Raw genomic sequence first — 17,790 nt, 5'->3', positions numbered from 1 at the left:
GAAGATCTTTATCTCCTACCAGGTTTTAACTAGGGCTGTGCATGAACCTCCCACTTCACATCAGATGCCACTTCAGACCTTCCAAAGGGGCCCTGCTTCACTTTGGACCAATTTGGATGCCATTAGCTTCGACTCAGATCCAAATCCGAAACAAGTTCCAGACATCCGAATCACCCGTTTTTGGCGTTTTCCCATTGACTTGCATGGGAAAACACAAATGGCCATAACTTTTTTGGTTTCCTTAGTACATACATAAACTTAGGGGATCTCTCAGTTCCCCTAGAGGGGTGTCGACCTGCCAAATTTCAGGCAACTTGGCCAAGGGGTTTTTGTGCAAGGTGCAGGTGAATTTTGATTTTTTCAAGGAAATCTCTCCATGCAAAGAGCTATAACTTTTCACTGCTTGCACAGACATGCATGAAAGTTGGGGACTGCACAGCCACCCTAGAGGGCATCTCACCTGCCAAATCTCAGACAGTTTGGCCAACCAGGTTTTGTGCTAGGCACAGGTAGCTTGTGCTGATCTCGGAAACTCACACCAAAGTTAGGTGTTGAAGTGGTGAGGAGGTCACTATCCCTAAACTGCTGTAGGTTTCGTTGAAGTGCAAATATCCCCTTTCCTGTAGTACTTCTTTCCTTTTCATAGTCAATAACCTCAGGGTCTCTTTGGCTGAATTGCCTGGGGCAGGAAGTAAACAAAGACAGCCACCCTGCGAGGTGGGCACACTGACTTGAACGAAGAGCAACGACAGTTGTCTGCTGGACTGACAGGGGCAGGAGGCAACACAGCAACCCTGCCAGGAGGGCGCAGCAGCACCTCGCCCACCTCTGCCCCTGCCAAGACCCCGAAGACGCCTCATTGGGCTTCCGTGCTTTGCAACACACAGTGTAGTATTACATCATTGAAATAATAGCTGTTAATGTGTGGAAATGTGGACTGTGTGTACTCCTTTGACACACACTGGTTGCCTGTCCACATAGCACACACACACACACACACACACGAGCAAAAGAAACTACAAGCAAAGGGCGGGGACTAACTATAATCCTAAGAGAAGAGAAAGAGGTTTTTATTTTATTTTAACAGGTGGCTGATAAATGCCATGGAGCTTCCCTCTCGGTTCTCATCCCATCCTGCTGCTGCTGCTGCCACCATCATCACTGCACACAATGGCACCTCGTCAGGGCAGCAGGAGGCTGGCTCAATTACCAGGCAGCTCGCGCACCCCACTTCGGAGACCACTGTTCTAGCCAAATAACATTCGGACAGCCCTCTCCTCTCCAGTAATACCACCTCTCTCACAATGAGCAAACCGAGGCTGACTCACAGCAAAGCTCACTCCCTCCTCCTCCGCTGCCTCCTCCTCCCCTTCCCCCTCCCTCCTCTTCCTCTCCTCCCCCTCCACATTATCTTTCAGAAGTTGATACATTTTGGAGACAGCCTGTCTGGGCTGCTTAGAAGGGATAAGAAGAGCTACGAATCTCCAAGGCGGACGAGGCACCTTGTCGGCGAGCCACTTTGCTTTGGGGGTCGCCTCATTGCTATTCTGATCTCTTTCTGATAGTGACGAGGCACCTCCAAATCAGACTGCTTCATCTCATTATTCGGGCTTCAGACTGAAGCAGTTTACAGCCATAGTTTTAACTCTCTGAATTCAAGGTCTCTCAGAGATCTGACATCTGTGTGTCATTTGTTCTTCTTTCAGGGGTCTTCAGTGATGTTGGGAGTGAGGTGAGTAAAACTGTATTGCCTTTGATGTTGGAGAAATTCATTTGGGGGGCATGGAGCTCATCGAGTTTCCCTTGGCTCGGCTCCGCAGATGTCCGTTTCGTTTCCTGCTATCTAGGCTGACCCGTTCTGTGTAGGGTCGAACTGATTCTCAGACTTTGGGGGTTAATTACCATTCTTAGAAAATTAGCATGTTACCAAGGACAACAGGTAGCTTTCTACCTAAAAATGACTGCTTTTATTCTGAGTTAAGTCAGCCATCATGTTTACAAAACAAACGACTTACTACTGATTTGCCCTAATCATTGCCTTGATTTGGAGGCCCCAGCGGCAATTACAGACCATTACAGGAAACAAAGGGGAAGAGGAATATTTGTTTTACAAAGAAGGGGAATACCAGTGCTGAGGAGGTATTGCATGGACTTGAATGTAATTACTGATGTCAGTAAAAAAAAAAATTACTGATAGGTTGCCATCATGGGCTGATCTTCTCCTTTCCTGAGCTTTGGGCAAGAAAATCCAAAGGTCCTTCCTTTAAAAAAAAAAAATCCTTCTAGAGCTGGGCTGAATGGGGGAAACATAGGTTGTCTTCTGCTCAGGAAAGTCCAGGTTCAAGAGCTCAATTGGCCATAATCCTCACTGGGGGAATTTGGGGCCAGTCTCTGGCTCTCAGCCTAACCTACCTCGTAGGGTTGTTGTGAGGATAAAAATGGAGAGGAGGAGGGCCACATAGGCCGCTTCGGGTTCTTTGCAAGAGGAAAAATAATACATGTGATGGTAGTAGTAGTAGTAGTAGTGGTGATGATGACGATGATGATCTTCATTAAATGGTTTAATCGACAAACTGCATCCACCTAGGATTCAGAACAAACCAGCCCTAAGTGATGTGTTAAAAATGGCTCTGTGTTTATACCCAGAAATCCCTGCTCTCCATTTTATCCTCACCACAACAACCCCTGCAAAGTGTCAGTGGAACACCATTGAAAGTAATGATGCTCAAGCGAGCCGCCCGAGAACTGACCACCCTCCTGCTGCCCTGAGAGCTGCCACTGAGTGCAATGATGGTGGCGGCAGCAGGAAGGAATGGGAGCCGAGAGGGAAGCTCCATGGCGTCACCCTCTCAGCTCCAGCCCTATCCTGCTCTGTCGGGAGCAGCTGCACCAGGCTCTGCCAGGCACAGCAGAGGGAGGCGCAGTCGCTTGCTTACGCCTGGCACTGGAGCAGCTGCCTTCCTGCTGGAGGAAAGCGGGAAGGAGATTAACTCTTCCCACTCTCCTTTGGCAGAAGGAAGCCGAGGAGGAAGCGCGTGCTATGACCGCTGTGTTAGTCTCTGTCTCCCCACCCCAACCCACCCCTTCTGTAATACTTTTACAATTCATCTTTCTTGTTTGTTCATTTAAAAATCCAGAACATTTCACGTAGTTGCTTATCTCCCCCCCTCCACTTTTTCAATTCTCTCACAACCATTAGTTAGCCCTTACTTTGATTCTATCTTTTTCATAAATAAATATAGAAATATAGTACTATCTTTTCCTTGTTCTTGGCTGCCCTCCACCTCCCCTTCTCAATTCCTGTATTCCTTCCCTTCTCATTTTTTTTATCTCTTTTCCCTAAAAACAAAAACTGAAAATTAAAAGCCCCTTTCTCTTCTGTTAAGATTATAGTCAGTCCCCCCACCCCGCCCTTTGCTTGTAGTGTAGCGTTTGCTTTTCTTTTGCTGTTGTGTGTGTATGTGTGCGTGTGTGTCTATGAATGGTTGTGCTGTGTGGACAAGCAACCAGTGTATGTCAAAGGACTACACACAGTCCCCACTTCCAAAACCAGTGGGCAAAGCACTACACACATTAACAGCTATTATTTCAATGATGTAATACTACACTGTGTGTTGCAAAGCACGGAAGCCCAATGAGGCGTCTTCGGGGTCTTGGCAGGGGCAGAGGTGGGCGAGGTGCTGCTGCGCCCTCCTGGCAGGGTTGCTGTGTTGCCTCCTGCCCCTGTCAGTCCAGCAGACAACTGTCGTTGCTCTTTGTTCAAGTCAGTGTGCCCACCTCGCAGGGTTCCTGTCTTTGTTTGCTTCCTGCCTACCAGCCAGTGTCGTCCCAGGCAATTCAGCCAAAGAGGCCCTGAGATTATTGCCTGTGAATAGGAAAGTAGTACTAAAGGAAAGGGGATATTTGCACTTCAAAGAAACCTACAGCAGAGTTTAGGGATAGTGACCTCCTCATTGCTTCAACACCTAACTTTGGTTTGAGTTTCTGAGAACCGCACATTTTACCTGTGTCTAGCACAAAACCTGGTTGGCCAAACTGCCAGAAATTTGGCAGGTGAGATACCCTCCAGGGGGGCTGTGGGTTCCCCAACTTTCATGCACATCTGTGCAAGCAGTGAAAAGGGATAGCTCTTTGCCGTGAGAGATTTCCTTGAAAAAAATCAAATTTCACCTGCACCTTGCACAAAAACTCCTTGGCTGAACTGTCTGAGATTTGGCAGGTGAGATGCCCTCCAGGGGCGCTGTGGGTTCCCCAACTTTTATGCACATCTGTGCAAGCAGTGAAAAGGGATAGCTCTTTGCCTTGAGAGATTTCCTTGAAAAAATCAAAATTCACCTGCACCTTGCACAAAAACCCCTTAGCTGAACTGTCTGAAATCTTACAGGGGGACACCCCTCCAGGTGGACTGAGAGGTCTCCAAATGTCATGAACATATCATGAAAACTGAAAAAGATATGGCCATTTGTGTTTTCCCATGCAAGTCAATGGGAAAACACCCAAAACGTGTGATTCAGATGTCCAAAGTGGACAGAGTCCGAATTGGTCCAAAGCAAAATGGGGCCACTTCGGAAGGTCCAAAGCAGCATCCAAAGTGAATGGATGTCCAGGGGGTCCTTGCACAGCCCTAGTTAAAACACGTGATTGACAAATCACATCATAAATGTCATTTGTAATTAGGCCCAGAGAGAAAATGGAATTGAAAAGGGAAGAATAGAATCAACGTGTCCCCTCCTTTTTCCCTGTGTATAGAAATGCTTAACAGGCTGAAAGGATGGGAGTGGAGAGGTTATACAGAGGAAGGTGGAAGGGCTTGCTGCTAAATGCAAGGCATTTCTTTTATAGAACGGTTGTAAGGACACCGAACCCTGCCCAAGGCTCCTAGACCCAGTCTGTGGAACAGACGGCTCCACCTACAGCAATGAATGTGTGATGTGTAAGGTGAACGAGTAAGTAATGCAGATACAGAACTGTTTTTCTGTGCAAGGTAATAGCTGTAAATAGTTTGCAACAGAATCTCATTATATTTATTTTAATTGGCATTTTCCCATTCTTCCGTGATGTTCACGGTAGCTGTCCTTCCACGCAAAAACCCATTTCTGGCTTTTTTTCATTTCAGCAATAGAATTTAGGGTGAGAGGGAGGGAGCCATTTTGTTGCTACTATTGTGAAACAATCATAACTCAGAAAACCTTGCCAATCTACTGCAGAATACCTAGAGATCTACCATTAGATCTAAATCTATCTACTGCCCACCCTGCACTAAATGAAACTCTCTCTGCCTATAGAATCTTTTTATTATTATTATTTCATGTATCTGATTAGTGGAAGATTAGGAGCCCCAATAACTGTGTGTAGCAGGATACTACAAGATCTGGAATAAGGAGGTATTGAATAAAGAAGCATTGGAATCTGATAGTAGATCTTTCTCAATCAGGCTTTAAACTATGGCCTGCGTAGTTCAGATGAAGAGAGCAACATTTGTTTTATTAACCTGAAATAGCAGATACTTCTCTCTAAGTTCTTTACACTTTTCTTTCTCTCACCCAGGCTCTTCGGCAAATCTGTTGGTAAGAAACACAATGGCCCATGTATTGAAGAGGTAAGCATTATGTTAATGGTTCCACATTCAGAATCCTATTGGCAAAATTATACTGTGAGTTTTATTAGGAAATGGTTATTCGTTTTAGGGAATGATGATGAGAAACCTTGGGCATTCGTACATGAGGCTTTTATTGCGTACTTGTGATTGGTCACTCAAGGAAGTTTGCGGGTCCATTACACGATGTTGTCAACCTCTAGGGCATCTCCTGTGCTTTCTGACCTTTAGCCCAGTTTCTAAAAGATCGAGGATAATGCAGTAATCAAAGTTAATCCAATTTAATGGCTGTGTGTAATTGTGCAGTTCTGCTATACCACAGTGCCATCTAGTGGCTGTATAATGAAACATGTAGAACTTGCAGACAAACGTAGTCCCTGGAAAAAAGCCTGTGTCATCCCATGTTAGGAGCTGATCTTAATCCCTCAAAGAATCCAGAAGCAGAAGCCCCGGTGTGGGATAAAAAGCCTAGCGTGAAGCCCCTTATTTGTGCCTTCTTAAGTCTTGTTTGGTTTCCTGTAAACAAAGGTTGTGGGCCTGTTATTTAAGTTTCTAAAATTCATGATGTGATTGCTAATTACATCATTAATGTCATGTGTAGTTAGGAGAGATGTGCTTTGGTCCAGTTCTGTTGCTTCCTGAAGCATAGCAAGCTTCGCACCAAAAGCAATAGAACAAGATTTCATTAATGTCATGTTTCAGGAGTGAAGGAGATGCAGAGAGAGACTTCTCTCCTGCAAATATGGCATATTTAAGTATTGTTTCTCTAAACTGCTGAGCAGGGATGTGCGACAGGGAGGAAGGGAATGCGGTTTTGTGACTGACAGGTCCACCTTCTAAACTTAGGGTACATTTTACAAGAAGCTCCAATCACTGTGCTTTGGGGGAGAGATTGCGTTCCATTGAGTGTTTCTTTTGTCACCATCTTCTGTTTCTCTTGGTTCTGCAGTATAGGTACTTGGGAGTAGGAAGGGAACTGATAAGTTTTTCTTGTGGGGTAGGGTGCGGTCGCTTGGCTTCAATTTTCTTTGTTCATGATTTCATTCTTTCTGTTTTAACTCGATGCTTCTCTCATACTTTTTCCTTCAAAATCTTTCTTTGGATATACCATCTGATTTTTCATTCATTCTGTGTTGTTTTCAGTGTGTGTGAGTTTGTGTAGAATTAGGTACTGAATTCTCTTTATCTATTTTTATTTATTACATTTATATGCTGCCTTTTTTCCTCATGCAAGGATCCCAAGACACTGTACATGGTTCTCCTCCTCTCCATTTTATCCTCACAACAACCCTGCGTGGTTGGTTAGGTTGAGAGTCAGTGACTGGCCCAAAGTCACCCAGTGAGCTTCATGGCCGAGTGGGGACTAGAGCCCAGATCTCCTGAGTCCCAGTCCAACAATCTAACCACTACACCACACTGAATCCATTTTCTCTCCCCCTAGTTAGGGAAAAGAAATTAAATAATTTGAATTTAGTTCTCCTGTAGTTTTTCTAGCGTGTCTGTGTCCATGTGTGTCATATTATCATTATATTATTCTCTGTTTCCTCCTGCTTTGCTTTCTCACCAGGCAGGTCATCCAGCCTTAGTTCACACTTCACTATGAAAGCCTTCAACTAGATTGCAAGCATCATAACACCCTAACCACTGCACCTGCTGTTCTGAAATGTTCCAAGTTTCTTGCCTGGGGACACCTGTATGACATGCACTATTTTTATACAAATAGATTTAAAAAAAAACATTGGGAAGGGAAGGGGAAGCAAAGCACTTCCCCCGACACTCCCCTCCCCCCCGCCACCGCCAAAAAATTAGATCTCCCCTTTGACATGAATTCCTGCAGATATTTTTCCATCTTTCCGAATCTTTGAATAGGGACACCTCAAGGCTGTCTGTCATTTTCAGACCAATGGGCCACCAAGGGGAATAAGCATGTTCCCTTTGGGAGACCTTCAAAATGTCCAGGCTGCTCTTGCACAATCCCCCTTGCCGATGCCATTCTGCCATTTGGCAGGCTTGATCCCCTCCAGAGGGGCAACTCTAACCACCCTTTTTATGCAGTACTACCAAGAAACAGAACAGTTCTGTCTATAGTTCTGACCTTTAGACATCTGCTCAAGACCTACCTCTCTATGTAAACTTCCCTTGAGGCTTGACCCAGGCCATTTAGCAATAGTTTTACTTTGAATACTGATTATATTATTGTTATAATTATTGTTATTATCATTATTATGTTAACCACTTTGATCATTGTACTGGAAAGTTTATGTGTGTGTGTGTGTGTGTGTGTGTGTATGTATATGTATATACATATATATAAAATAGCACCAAAAAACCTGCACCTATTTTTCTGAAATAGTATCTCCCAAAGGGATACAATGCCTGCAAATAATATCCAGGCCCAACCAGAGAAAAAAGACAATACCCATTTTTTAAAAAAGAATTCCATGATAGTCAATGGGAAGCATGTAGCCTCAGATTTTTGAAACTCAACTTGAGTTCAGTACTAAGTCGAAGCAGATGTACTCCAAACTGGTCCAAGCTAAATTGCATTATTTTTCAAAGTGTAGAATCAGAGTCCATGTAAAAGCTGGGGCTCAGAGCACACCTGTAATAGGCCCAAAGAAAAACTGGAATTTAAAAGGGAGGATAAATTCAAAGTGTTGTTGTTTATTCGGTCAGTCGCTTCCGACTCTTCGTGACGTCATGGACCCGCCCACGCCAGAGCTTCCTGTCAGCTGTTGCCACCCCCAGCTCCCCCAAGGTCAAGTCCGTCACCTCCAGAATATCATCCTGATATTCATCATCATTAGCTGGAATGAGCTCCCTAGTGAGGTTCGCCTGGTGCCTACATTGTATTCCTTTCGGCGCCAGGTGAAGACCTTTTTATTTTCCCAGGCATTTTAGCTTTCTAAATTTTTATCTTTGCTGTTTTAAATCTGTATTTTAAACTCCTGCACTGCTGCTAGATTTTATTGTGGTTGTATTGTTATATTGTGGTTTTAATGTTCTATATATTTTAAATTGTTTTATTGTGGGTTTGGTTTTAATTTTTGTGAACCGCCCAGAGAGCTTCGGCTATTGGGCGGTATAGAAATGAAATAAATAAATAAATCCATCCACCTTGCCCTTGGTCGGCCCCTCTTCCTTTTTCCTTCCACTTTCCCTAGCATCAGCATCTTCTCCAGGGTGTTCTGTCTTCTCATTATGTGGCCAAAGTACTTCAGTTTTGCCTTTAATATCATTCCCTCAAGCATGGATGTGGGAGGTTATGAAGAGGAACACAGGGAGGTTTGCTGTTAAATGCAATGCATTTATTTTATAGCTGGATTGCAGTCGTTACCCTCTTGCAAAAGACACAGGAGCTCTAACATGTCCAAATATACTTGAATCAGTCTGCGGAGCAGATGGCACCACTTATAACAATGAATGTGAGATATGTAAAAGAAACCTGTAAGTAATGTAATATGACCTGTAAGTGAAGTAAATGCGGACCTTTTTTCTGGGCAAGATAATAGCTGTAAATCCTTTGGGAGAGAAGTTCAGAGGGCAGTATCCAGCTGTGTCATTCCATCAGCACAAATGGTGTGGCGTGAGCAGAAACTAGGTTCCAAACTATGTGCAACAGGATAATCCAACTAAAGTTATGTTTGCGCAAGTGCAGTGCTCTAGCTAGTTGGACAACAGCTTGTTGTGCAAGCGTAGTGCACAAATACTTGCGCAACAGAAAGATTTGGCAGAGTTCTGCTAGCACTATTTGAGTTTGCAGAATGACACCATTGGATATTGCCCAGTATGTTCATTTTTAGTGACACTTTTCCATCCCACCCTTCTTCCACGATGTTCATGGTAGATTACGTGGGAACAATCCCATTTTATCCTCACAGCCGTGGGCCTGGAGAGCTTAAGGATGTGAAAGGGTGGTTGGTCCAGTGTAATCCAGTGAGCTTCAATGCTGAGCAGGGATGTGAACTTAGATCTCCCTACACAGAGTACAAAATATACTCCATCAGGGGTGGGCAGACATCAGGGTTGCTGAACCTTCTTCTTCTTCTTCTTCTTCTTCTTCTTCTTCTTCTTCTTCTTCTTCTTCTTCTTCTTCTTCTTCTTCTTGTTTACTGGAACCCCAAGACCCACCAACTGGAGCCTGGTGCAAAAGAAAAGACAAACACTTAGAATTCAAAAGATCAGATTTCAGGAATTGGTACTGAGTGCCAGAACCGTCTGAAGCTCACTGTCCTTCCACACAAAAATCCACTTCTCTTTACTCCAAGCTTTCTTCATTTTGGCAATATAATTTAGAGTGTGAGCGAGGAAGTCATTTTGTTTGTTTGTTTATCTATTTATTGCATTTCTATACCACCCCATGGCCAAAGCTCTCAGGGCAGTTTACAGAAGTTAAAACATTAAATACAATATAAAAAGTGTTTAGCCATTTACAAAAAAGCACATAAAAGTACACAGACAATGCACACAAACTTGTTGTTGTCGTTGTTGTTGTTCAGTCGTTAAGTCATGTCCGACTCTTCGTGACCCCATGGACCATAGCACGCCAGGCCTTCCTGTCCTCCGCTCTCTCCCGGAGTGTACTCAAATTCATATTTGTTGCATCAGTGATGCTATCTAGCCATCTCATCCTCTGCCGTCCCCTTCTCCTTTTGCCTTCAATCTTTCCCAGCATCAGGGTCTTTTCCAGGGAGTTTTCTCTTCGCATTAGGTGGCCAAAATATTTGAGCTTCAGCTTCAGTATCTGTCCTTCCAATGAGCACTCAGGGTTGATTTCCTTTAGGATGGACTGATTTTACCTCCTTGCAGTCCAGGGGACTTGTAAGAGTCTTCTCCAGCACCACAGGTCGAAAGCATCAATTCTTGGGCACTCAGCCTTCCTTATAGTCCAGCTCTCACAGCCATACGTTGCTACTGGGAAAACCATAGCTTTGATTATACAGACCTTTGTCGGCAAGGTGATGTCTCCGCTTCTTACTATGCTGTCTAGGTTTGCCATAGTTTTCCTCCCAAGGAGCAAGCGTCTTTTAATTTCATGGCTACAGTCACTGTCTGCGGTGATCTTGGAGCCCAAGAAAATAAAATCTGTCACTGCTTCCATTTCTTGCCCTTCTATATGCCAGGAAGTGATGGGGCCAGATGCCATGATCTTCATTTTTTTAATGTTGAGTTTCAAACCAGCTTTTGCACTCTCCTCCTTCACCCTCAACAAGAGGCTCTTTAGATCCTCTTCGCTTTCTGCCATTAGGTTGGTATCGTCTGCGTATCTGAGGTTGTTGATAATTCTCCCGGCAATCTTAATTCTGACCTGTGATTCATCCAACCTGGCATTTCTCATGATGCACTCTGCATATAAGTTAAATGGCAACCCACTCCAGTATTCTTGCCAAGAAAACCCCATGGAACGTATCACAAGGCACACAAACTACATATAACTAAAAACAACACTGAACATAACTGAAGACACATCCAGGACCAATTAAACCTCATCATGTGCTGCCAGATGCCAGGGAAAAGAGGTAGGTCTTAACCTGGTGCCGGAAAGAGAATAATGTTGGCACCAGGCGGACCTCATCAGGAAGCTTGTTCCACAGATTTTGTTGCTCCTATAGATCTAAGATTGAGAGTAAGAAATCCTTGCCAATCTACTGCCAAATTCCTAAAGATCTCAACTAAAGTCAGATGAATCAGTGGCGTACCCCTGAATTACATGAAACTCACAATACCTATAAAATCTATTTTTATTTTATGGAGTAGATAAGTGGAAGGTCAAGAACCCTAATAACTGTATGTGGCAGGAGACTACAAGCTGTGGAATAGCAAAGATGTATTGATTAAAGAAGCATTGGGCTTTCACTTGTGGCCTGCAAGGTTCAGAAGGACACAGCACCATTTGTTTTATTAACTTGAAGTAGAGGAAAGCATTGGGTAGCTTCCTAATATTTCTTTTGTCTCACATCACCAGGGAGCTCAACAAAAATGTTGGCAAGAAACACAATGAAGAATGTGAGGAGGTAAGCAAACAGATACGTTCATAGTTCAAAGTTAAAAATTCCGAACCCTATTGGCAAAATTACCTTGTGAATTGTATTGGAAAATGGTTATTAGTTTTAGGGAATGAAGAACCTTATTTGCTCTTTCTTACATATTTTTCAGTTTTCCATAAACAACTTACAAATTGATTCCATCTTCAATCTGTTCCATCGCTGCCAGTATTATGTCTAGGCTAGTTACCTTATCTTGGGTAACCCATGCTTGAAAAATGGTAAGGACAGCCACGCACCATTTTTATACACATCACAGAACACAGCTAGAGGACTTATTCCAAGACAATGCTTTTCTCATGCTGGAAAACACCGCTTAAAAACTAACCTTGTTGACTCATCAGACATGGCAATATGCGGAAGGTTTCAAGCTGCTATCATAGACTGACAGAGTGCTGCAGAGAGGGCTCGGAGTCCCGATCACACAGCACGGTTGTGTCAACAACTTGTCCTTGTGCAGCTTCCTGCCACAATCTGTGCAGCCATGGAGGCTTTCTACCCATCAGTGGGATAGAAAACCTTCATATGTGTGCAGAAGAATATAGATCTTACATGAATATAGTACATGTATACAGTAGCCCCTCCCTCTTCCAGTCATCAAGCAATTGTGGGAACATGTCACATACCATGGCACACACTAGCCCTATTCAGGCATTCCAGAAAGGGGTTAAAAGCAGCTCAGGAGGAGAGGGAGTGCTCCAGCCCCACCTTTTCCCCTCGAGTCACCCTCTGCTTGTGGACGGTGACTGTCTGAAAAGCAGAGCCTCCTCTATCTGTGGAGGCTCGTCACACAATTGAGAATGTGGGAAAATCAGGGTTCTTAGAGCCATTCTACGCAAGGCCTTTATTGTGTGCTTGTGGTTTATGGGTCCTTTACATGACATCCCCCTCCTCCTACAGGGCCTCTCCCATGCTTTGCAACCATTTTAGCAGGGAATGGGGTTCTAATGAGGAAAGTCTGGTAATATTTGTGAACGGTAGGATGGAACCCAGTGTATTTCCACAATTTTGCAGTACCACACTTTTACTTTACTTTTACTTTTATTAAATTTATTATTCGCCCATCTGGCTGGTCACCCAGCCACTCTGGGCGATGTACAACATACAATAAAATAGTTTAAAACAATAAAATTCTACAATAAAAACATTTTCTAAAATACCCTAACCCACCCCAAATGCCTTCCTGAACAACCACGTTTTTAATTCACGGCGGAAGCTCATTAAAGAGGGGGCATGGTGGAGTTCCCTAGGGAGGGAGTTCCACAGAGCGGGGGCCACCACAGAAAAGGCCCTCTCCCTCGTCCCCACCAGTCTAGCTGTCCTGGCTGATGGGACAGAGAGAAGGCCATCCGAGGCTGATGTGCAATGGTACATAAGGAAAGGAAGGGGGGGGGGAACCCCAGAAAAAAGCATGTCTAAAGGAGCCAGTTTTAATCCTGCAAAGAATCTGGAAACAGAAACCTCAGTAAAGTGGCGGGTTAAGTCTGTAGTGCAGATATGCCCTTTGTCATGCGGAGAGTCTTCATGGAGGCAGGAGGCTCTCCTCTTTAGACAGTCACCCTCCATGAGTAGAGGGGGATGAACCTGATGGAGGAGAGAGGCAGGGCTAGAGCCCTCCCTCTCCTCATGCATTGCTTTTAACCCCGGTCTTGAACACCTGAACAGGGCTACTCAGACACCACAACTGCAGCCGGTACAGTGTACTTCACTTACACAAAAGAAATACACAAGAGCTGGTTCAGATAAGATTTCTTTCTCTTCTCCGTGAAGATTCTGACTGCCCCAAGGGATGCACTGTATGCATAACAGGCAGGCAGTCACCCAGCTACCTGGAATATCTGTGATCGTGACAGATGGGGAAAGTGCAGCCAGAATGAGGGGAATTGCTGCTAACTATTTTTGTGATCGCCCAGCTGGCAGCCGAGCACGTGTCTGAGGGTGATCGGGATGTCTTGGGTCTTTTATTTGTTTATATATTCCATTTATAACCCGCCTATATGCAAATACTTGAGGCAGCATACAAAGTTAAAAGCAATGTAACAAAAAACCCAGCTATAAAAACAACACAGTATATGAAAGTCAGCAAAGAGGAATGGGAGTTCTAAAAAGGGAAGGCCTGCCGGAATAACAGAGTCTTTAATTCTTGCTTAAAGACCTTCAAGGAGGTCAGCAGGCACATTTCAACCGGCAGGTTATTCCACAACTGAGGGGTGGCCAAAGAAAAGGTCCTCTTGTGTGGGGCTGCCATTCTCACATCAGGCGGCTGCAGCAGATAGCTATCCGAGGATACAGCACGGATGGGCAACACAGCTGCACGCACCCCCTGGCCTTCTTGCACCACCACCCACCCTCATTGCCGCCAAATTTGCTAATGCAGTGGTGCAAATTTGCTGTAAAACAAAGCACGTGGGTTGTCTGCACCCTTTTAAAGCAAAATCATGTTCCCTGAAGCCTACCAGGAGCACATTTTGTCTTTAAAACAAGGGACATGCTCCCCACGCACCTTGTTTTACAACAAAATCGGGGAGGGGGTTGGCACTGTGACATCACATTTCAGGAGCAAATTTTGCTGCATAGTTGGGGCAGCGGGGCAGACCTCAGTGGGTCCTTGGATGTTTAGATGTTGCCCACCTCCAATAGAGAGCAACATTACTTGTGCTAATCAGTGTGACTTCCTATAGAGTGCGTATTTCATACTTCAAAATGGGTTTGCTATGATGGGTCCATTGGAGGGCAAGTTCTGCCCCGCTGTCAGATTGAAATCACTTTATGCTCTTTTATTAAAAAATATCTTTTTATTAAGTTTTTCAAACAACAGTAAATATTGAACAAATAAGCAACTATGTTTGTTTACATGGTTGCTCAATCCTATAGAGACGGGTATAAACGAGAATGAATGATGCATTTGGCGCATGTTGTTGTATAGCCAAACACAAAGCTGGTCCCTCCTGGGCTTCATGTATACAACTCAGGCCAATGAAGATTTCCACGTGCCGTGTGGGGTAGGCTTAAGCCTTCCACAATGTCTTATGCAATAGATTATGTAGTCATACCATGTTGTATAAAAATCATCCCGTTTGTTGCTTTCTTTCTGTCCTAATTATTTTTCTAAGCTTTTCCATAAGAATTGTAGTCCAGGTTCTATCCCGCCACTGTGTAACTGTGGTTTTCTGTTATTTTTTCAAATGCGTTGCAATCTCCAATTTTGCCCCTGTCCAAAAGATGGTGAGTACTTCTTAATTATTCAGATCTCCATGAACACTTTCAGGTAGATCTAAAAGACCCGAAGCTAGTGTGAAGAGTATAATCTGATTTGTGATGTCTCCTGCTTCCCTAAACATTGCTGTACTATATTACATTGATACCGCATGTGTAAATATGACGCTATTCCCTGGTAACATCTCCAACCAGTGGGTGGTGGTCTTATGCTTGGGATAAGAATATTTTATTTTGTTTAGCATTCATATGATGCAAAAAAAATGTGACGTTAATTTAAATGAAAATAACTGAGGCTAATTTAAAGTTTACATTTTACTTCAAAGTAACTGTCTTTTGTGGGTGCTGACTAGGGCTGTGCACCGATCCCACTTCAGATGATGATTTGGACCTTCCGAAGCAGCCCCACTTTGCTTTGGACTGATTCAAACCCAATCCGCTTTGCTTCAGATTTGAATCCAAAGTGAGATTCGGATAGCCAAATTATTCGGATTTGACATTTTCCCATTGACTTGCATTGGAAAACAGAAACAGCCAGAAGTTTTTCAGTTTTCATAATAAATACATGGCATTTGGGGACCTAGCACTTCTTTGAAGTGCAATACTCCTCTCCCCTTTCCCATTCAGCTTCATGGTGGATGACCTCAGGCTCTCTTTGGCTCAATGGAAAACACATTACCTGGGAAAACAGGCTGGTAGGCAGGTTGTGCTATGTGCTTTTTTCAACAAAAATTTTAAAAGCACTGGTTGCCCAGCAGTGCATGAAATCTGGGCAATGGGCAGCCCCAATGCCAAGACCTTGAAGATGCCTCATATTGGGCTTGCTTTGCCAAACAGTGTAGTATTAAATTTAAATAATATATGTTAATGTGTGTAGTGCTTTGCCCACTGTATTTTGAAATGTGGACCTGTGCAGCGCTTTGCTTGACCATAGCACAAGCACACACACACAGAGACACACAAGAGCAAAAGAAAAGCAAATACAGAACTACTTACAAGCAAAGAAAAGGGTTTATTTTTTTATTTTTTAGAGAGAAGGTATAGAGTTCAAGAATGGGAAGGGAAGGAATACAGGAACTGAGAAGGGTGGGGTGGGGAGAGAGCCAAGAACAAGGGAAGAGTGAGTGTGTGTGTGTGTGTGTCTGTGTCTGTGTCTTGAAAGAAAGACAGCAAAAACTACGAAGAAAAAGTTGAACTGAGAATGGCAGGGGGAGGGGGAGCCAAAGAACAAGGCAAGACAAGGAAACTAAACTATTTTTATTTTCTTTTTTTAAGAGTTTAGAAAGAAAGAGGTTCCTCCTGTGCAAGCACCGGGTCATTACTGACCCCTAGAGGGATGCCTGCTTATGCTGACGTTTTCATGGCAGACTATAGTGGAGTGGTTTGCCATTGCCTTCCCCAGTCGTGACTACCTTTCCCCCAGCATGCTGGGTACTCATTTTACCGACCTCGGAAGGATGGAAGGTTGAGTCGGCCTGAGCTGGCTACCCGGGACACAGCTTCCTCTGGGATCGAACTCAGGACGTGGGGAGAGCTTCGGTTGCTATACAGCCGCCTACCGCTCTGCGCCACACGAGGCACACGAGGAAAGAAGGAGACTAATAAGAATGGTTGAATCATTCAGAAGGGGCAGGGGGCAGGGGAACCAAAGAACAAGGCAAGGGAAGTACTATATTTATATATCTATTTCTTAAACAGCTAGACAGAATCAAAGTAACTAAATTAAAGTACTGTTTGGTTTGGTTTCTTAAAAAAAATAATCTAGAAAAGAAAGAAAGGGAATAGTTGAATTGAAAAGGGCTGGGTGGGAAAGAATAAGAACAAAGCTGCAGTACAACACACACCCCCACACACACAGATCTAGCCAAGTAACAGCTCTCTACAACCACCTCTAAGAGCTCTCTCCCTCACACAATGAAACAAACACAGGCTTTTCTCCAGTGTATACAGTATCCTCCACCACTGTCACTGATTGGAGACAGCTGGGTTAAGTTTAGCCCTAATTTGGCAACTAGAGTTGCCATTCGCCAAAGCTCCCTCCCTCCTCCTCCTCCACCACTGCCGCCTACTCTCGCCTTCCCCCCTCCCTCCTCCTCCTGCCCCTCCCTGATCTTTTACAAGTTGATACATTCTGGAGACAGTCTGTCTGGCCTTCAGAAGGCATCAGAAGAGCTCCAAATCTCCGAGGTGGACCAAGGTGCTTCGTCAGTGACCCACTTCACTTTGGAGCACTTCAGTGCTGGTCTGATTTATTTTGGATCTCATCAAGGCACCCCCAAAGCACCCTGATTCGCTTCAGTATTAGGATTCGGCACCAAAGCGATGCACAGCCCTAGCGCTGACACTAATCACAGGATAAGCCCATGTGCATGAACATATCTTCCATGCTTGGTGTATCTTCAGAGAAAAGAGCAAAGCCCAATGGACATAAACCGCAATGTAATGGCCGCTTGAAAGGCATCCACCGTAGATTGACATTACCATGGCAAAAATGGCTGGATCTGTTTGGCTGTACACAGCCAGCATTACACTGCTGCATTTGTGAACTGGACTTCAGTTTTATTTAACAGGACTGCTGTGGAATTCCCTGTTTCTCTGTCTGCAGATTATTACTCAAGACATTTACTGCAACACATACTCCCGGGAAACATCCACGTGTACCCAAGGTTATGACCCCCACTGTGGTTCTGATGGCCAGACCTACAACAACACATGTGCATTCTGCACTGCTGACCTGTACGCATACAGATAATACTCTTGTTCTAAATGTGGTGGTAACATGATAGAGTTAACCACTGAGTTCAAAGAACTCTGGGTATTTCCTCATCTACGTATTCATACATCAGAATAGGTATGAATGTGAACTGCCCAGAGAGCTTCGGCTGTTGGGCGGTATAAAAAATAGGGCTGTGCACCACTTCAGCCTGAAGATAT

The 17,790-nt window shown here is 44.2% G+C and overlaps 1 protein-coding gene across 1 annotated transcript in view; it reads left to right on the top strand.

Annotated features, from left to right (window-relative positions):
* Positions 1-17,790, top strand: part of LOC146354591 (ovoinhibitor-like) — a 46,973-nt gene that overhangs the window by 28,705 nt on the left and 478 nt on the right. The window contains exons 6-11 of the mRNA XM_084829813.1: positions 1,644-1,732; positions 4,843-4,946; positions 5,548-5,599; positions 8,916-9,043; positions 11,562-11,610; positions 17,462-17,592. Of these exons, the coding sequence (XP_084685939.1) occupies positions 1,644-1,732; positions 4,843-4,946; positions 5,548-5,599; positions 8,916-9,043; positions 11,562-11,610; positions 17,462-17,592 (553 nt within the window). The remainder of the gene's footprint in view (positions 1-1,643; positions 1,733-4,842; positions 4,947-5,547; positions 5,600-8,915; positions 9,044-11,561; positions 11,611-17,461; positions 17,593-17,790) is intronic.

The sequence above is a fragment of the Heloderma suspectum genome, chromosome 2 (genome assembly GCF_057233095.1).
Source record: "Heloderma suspectum isolate Gila_16-S chromosome 2, 16-S_ref, whole genome shotgun sequence".
Lineage (NCBI taxonomy): Eukaryota > Metazoa > Chordata > Lepidosauria > Squamata > Helodermatidae > Heloderma > Heloderma suspectum.
This window is presented reverse-complemented; position numbering and strand designations above follow the sequence as displayed.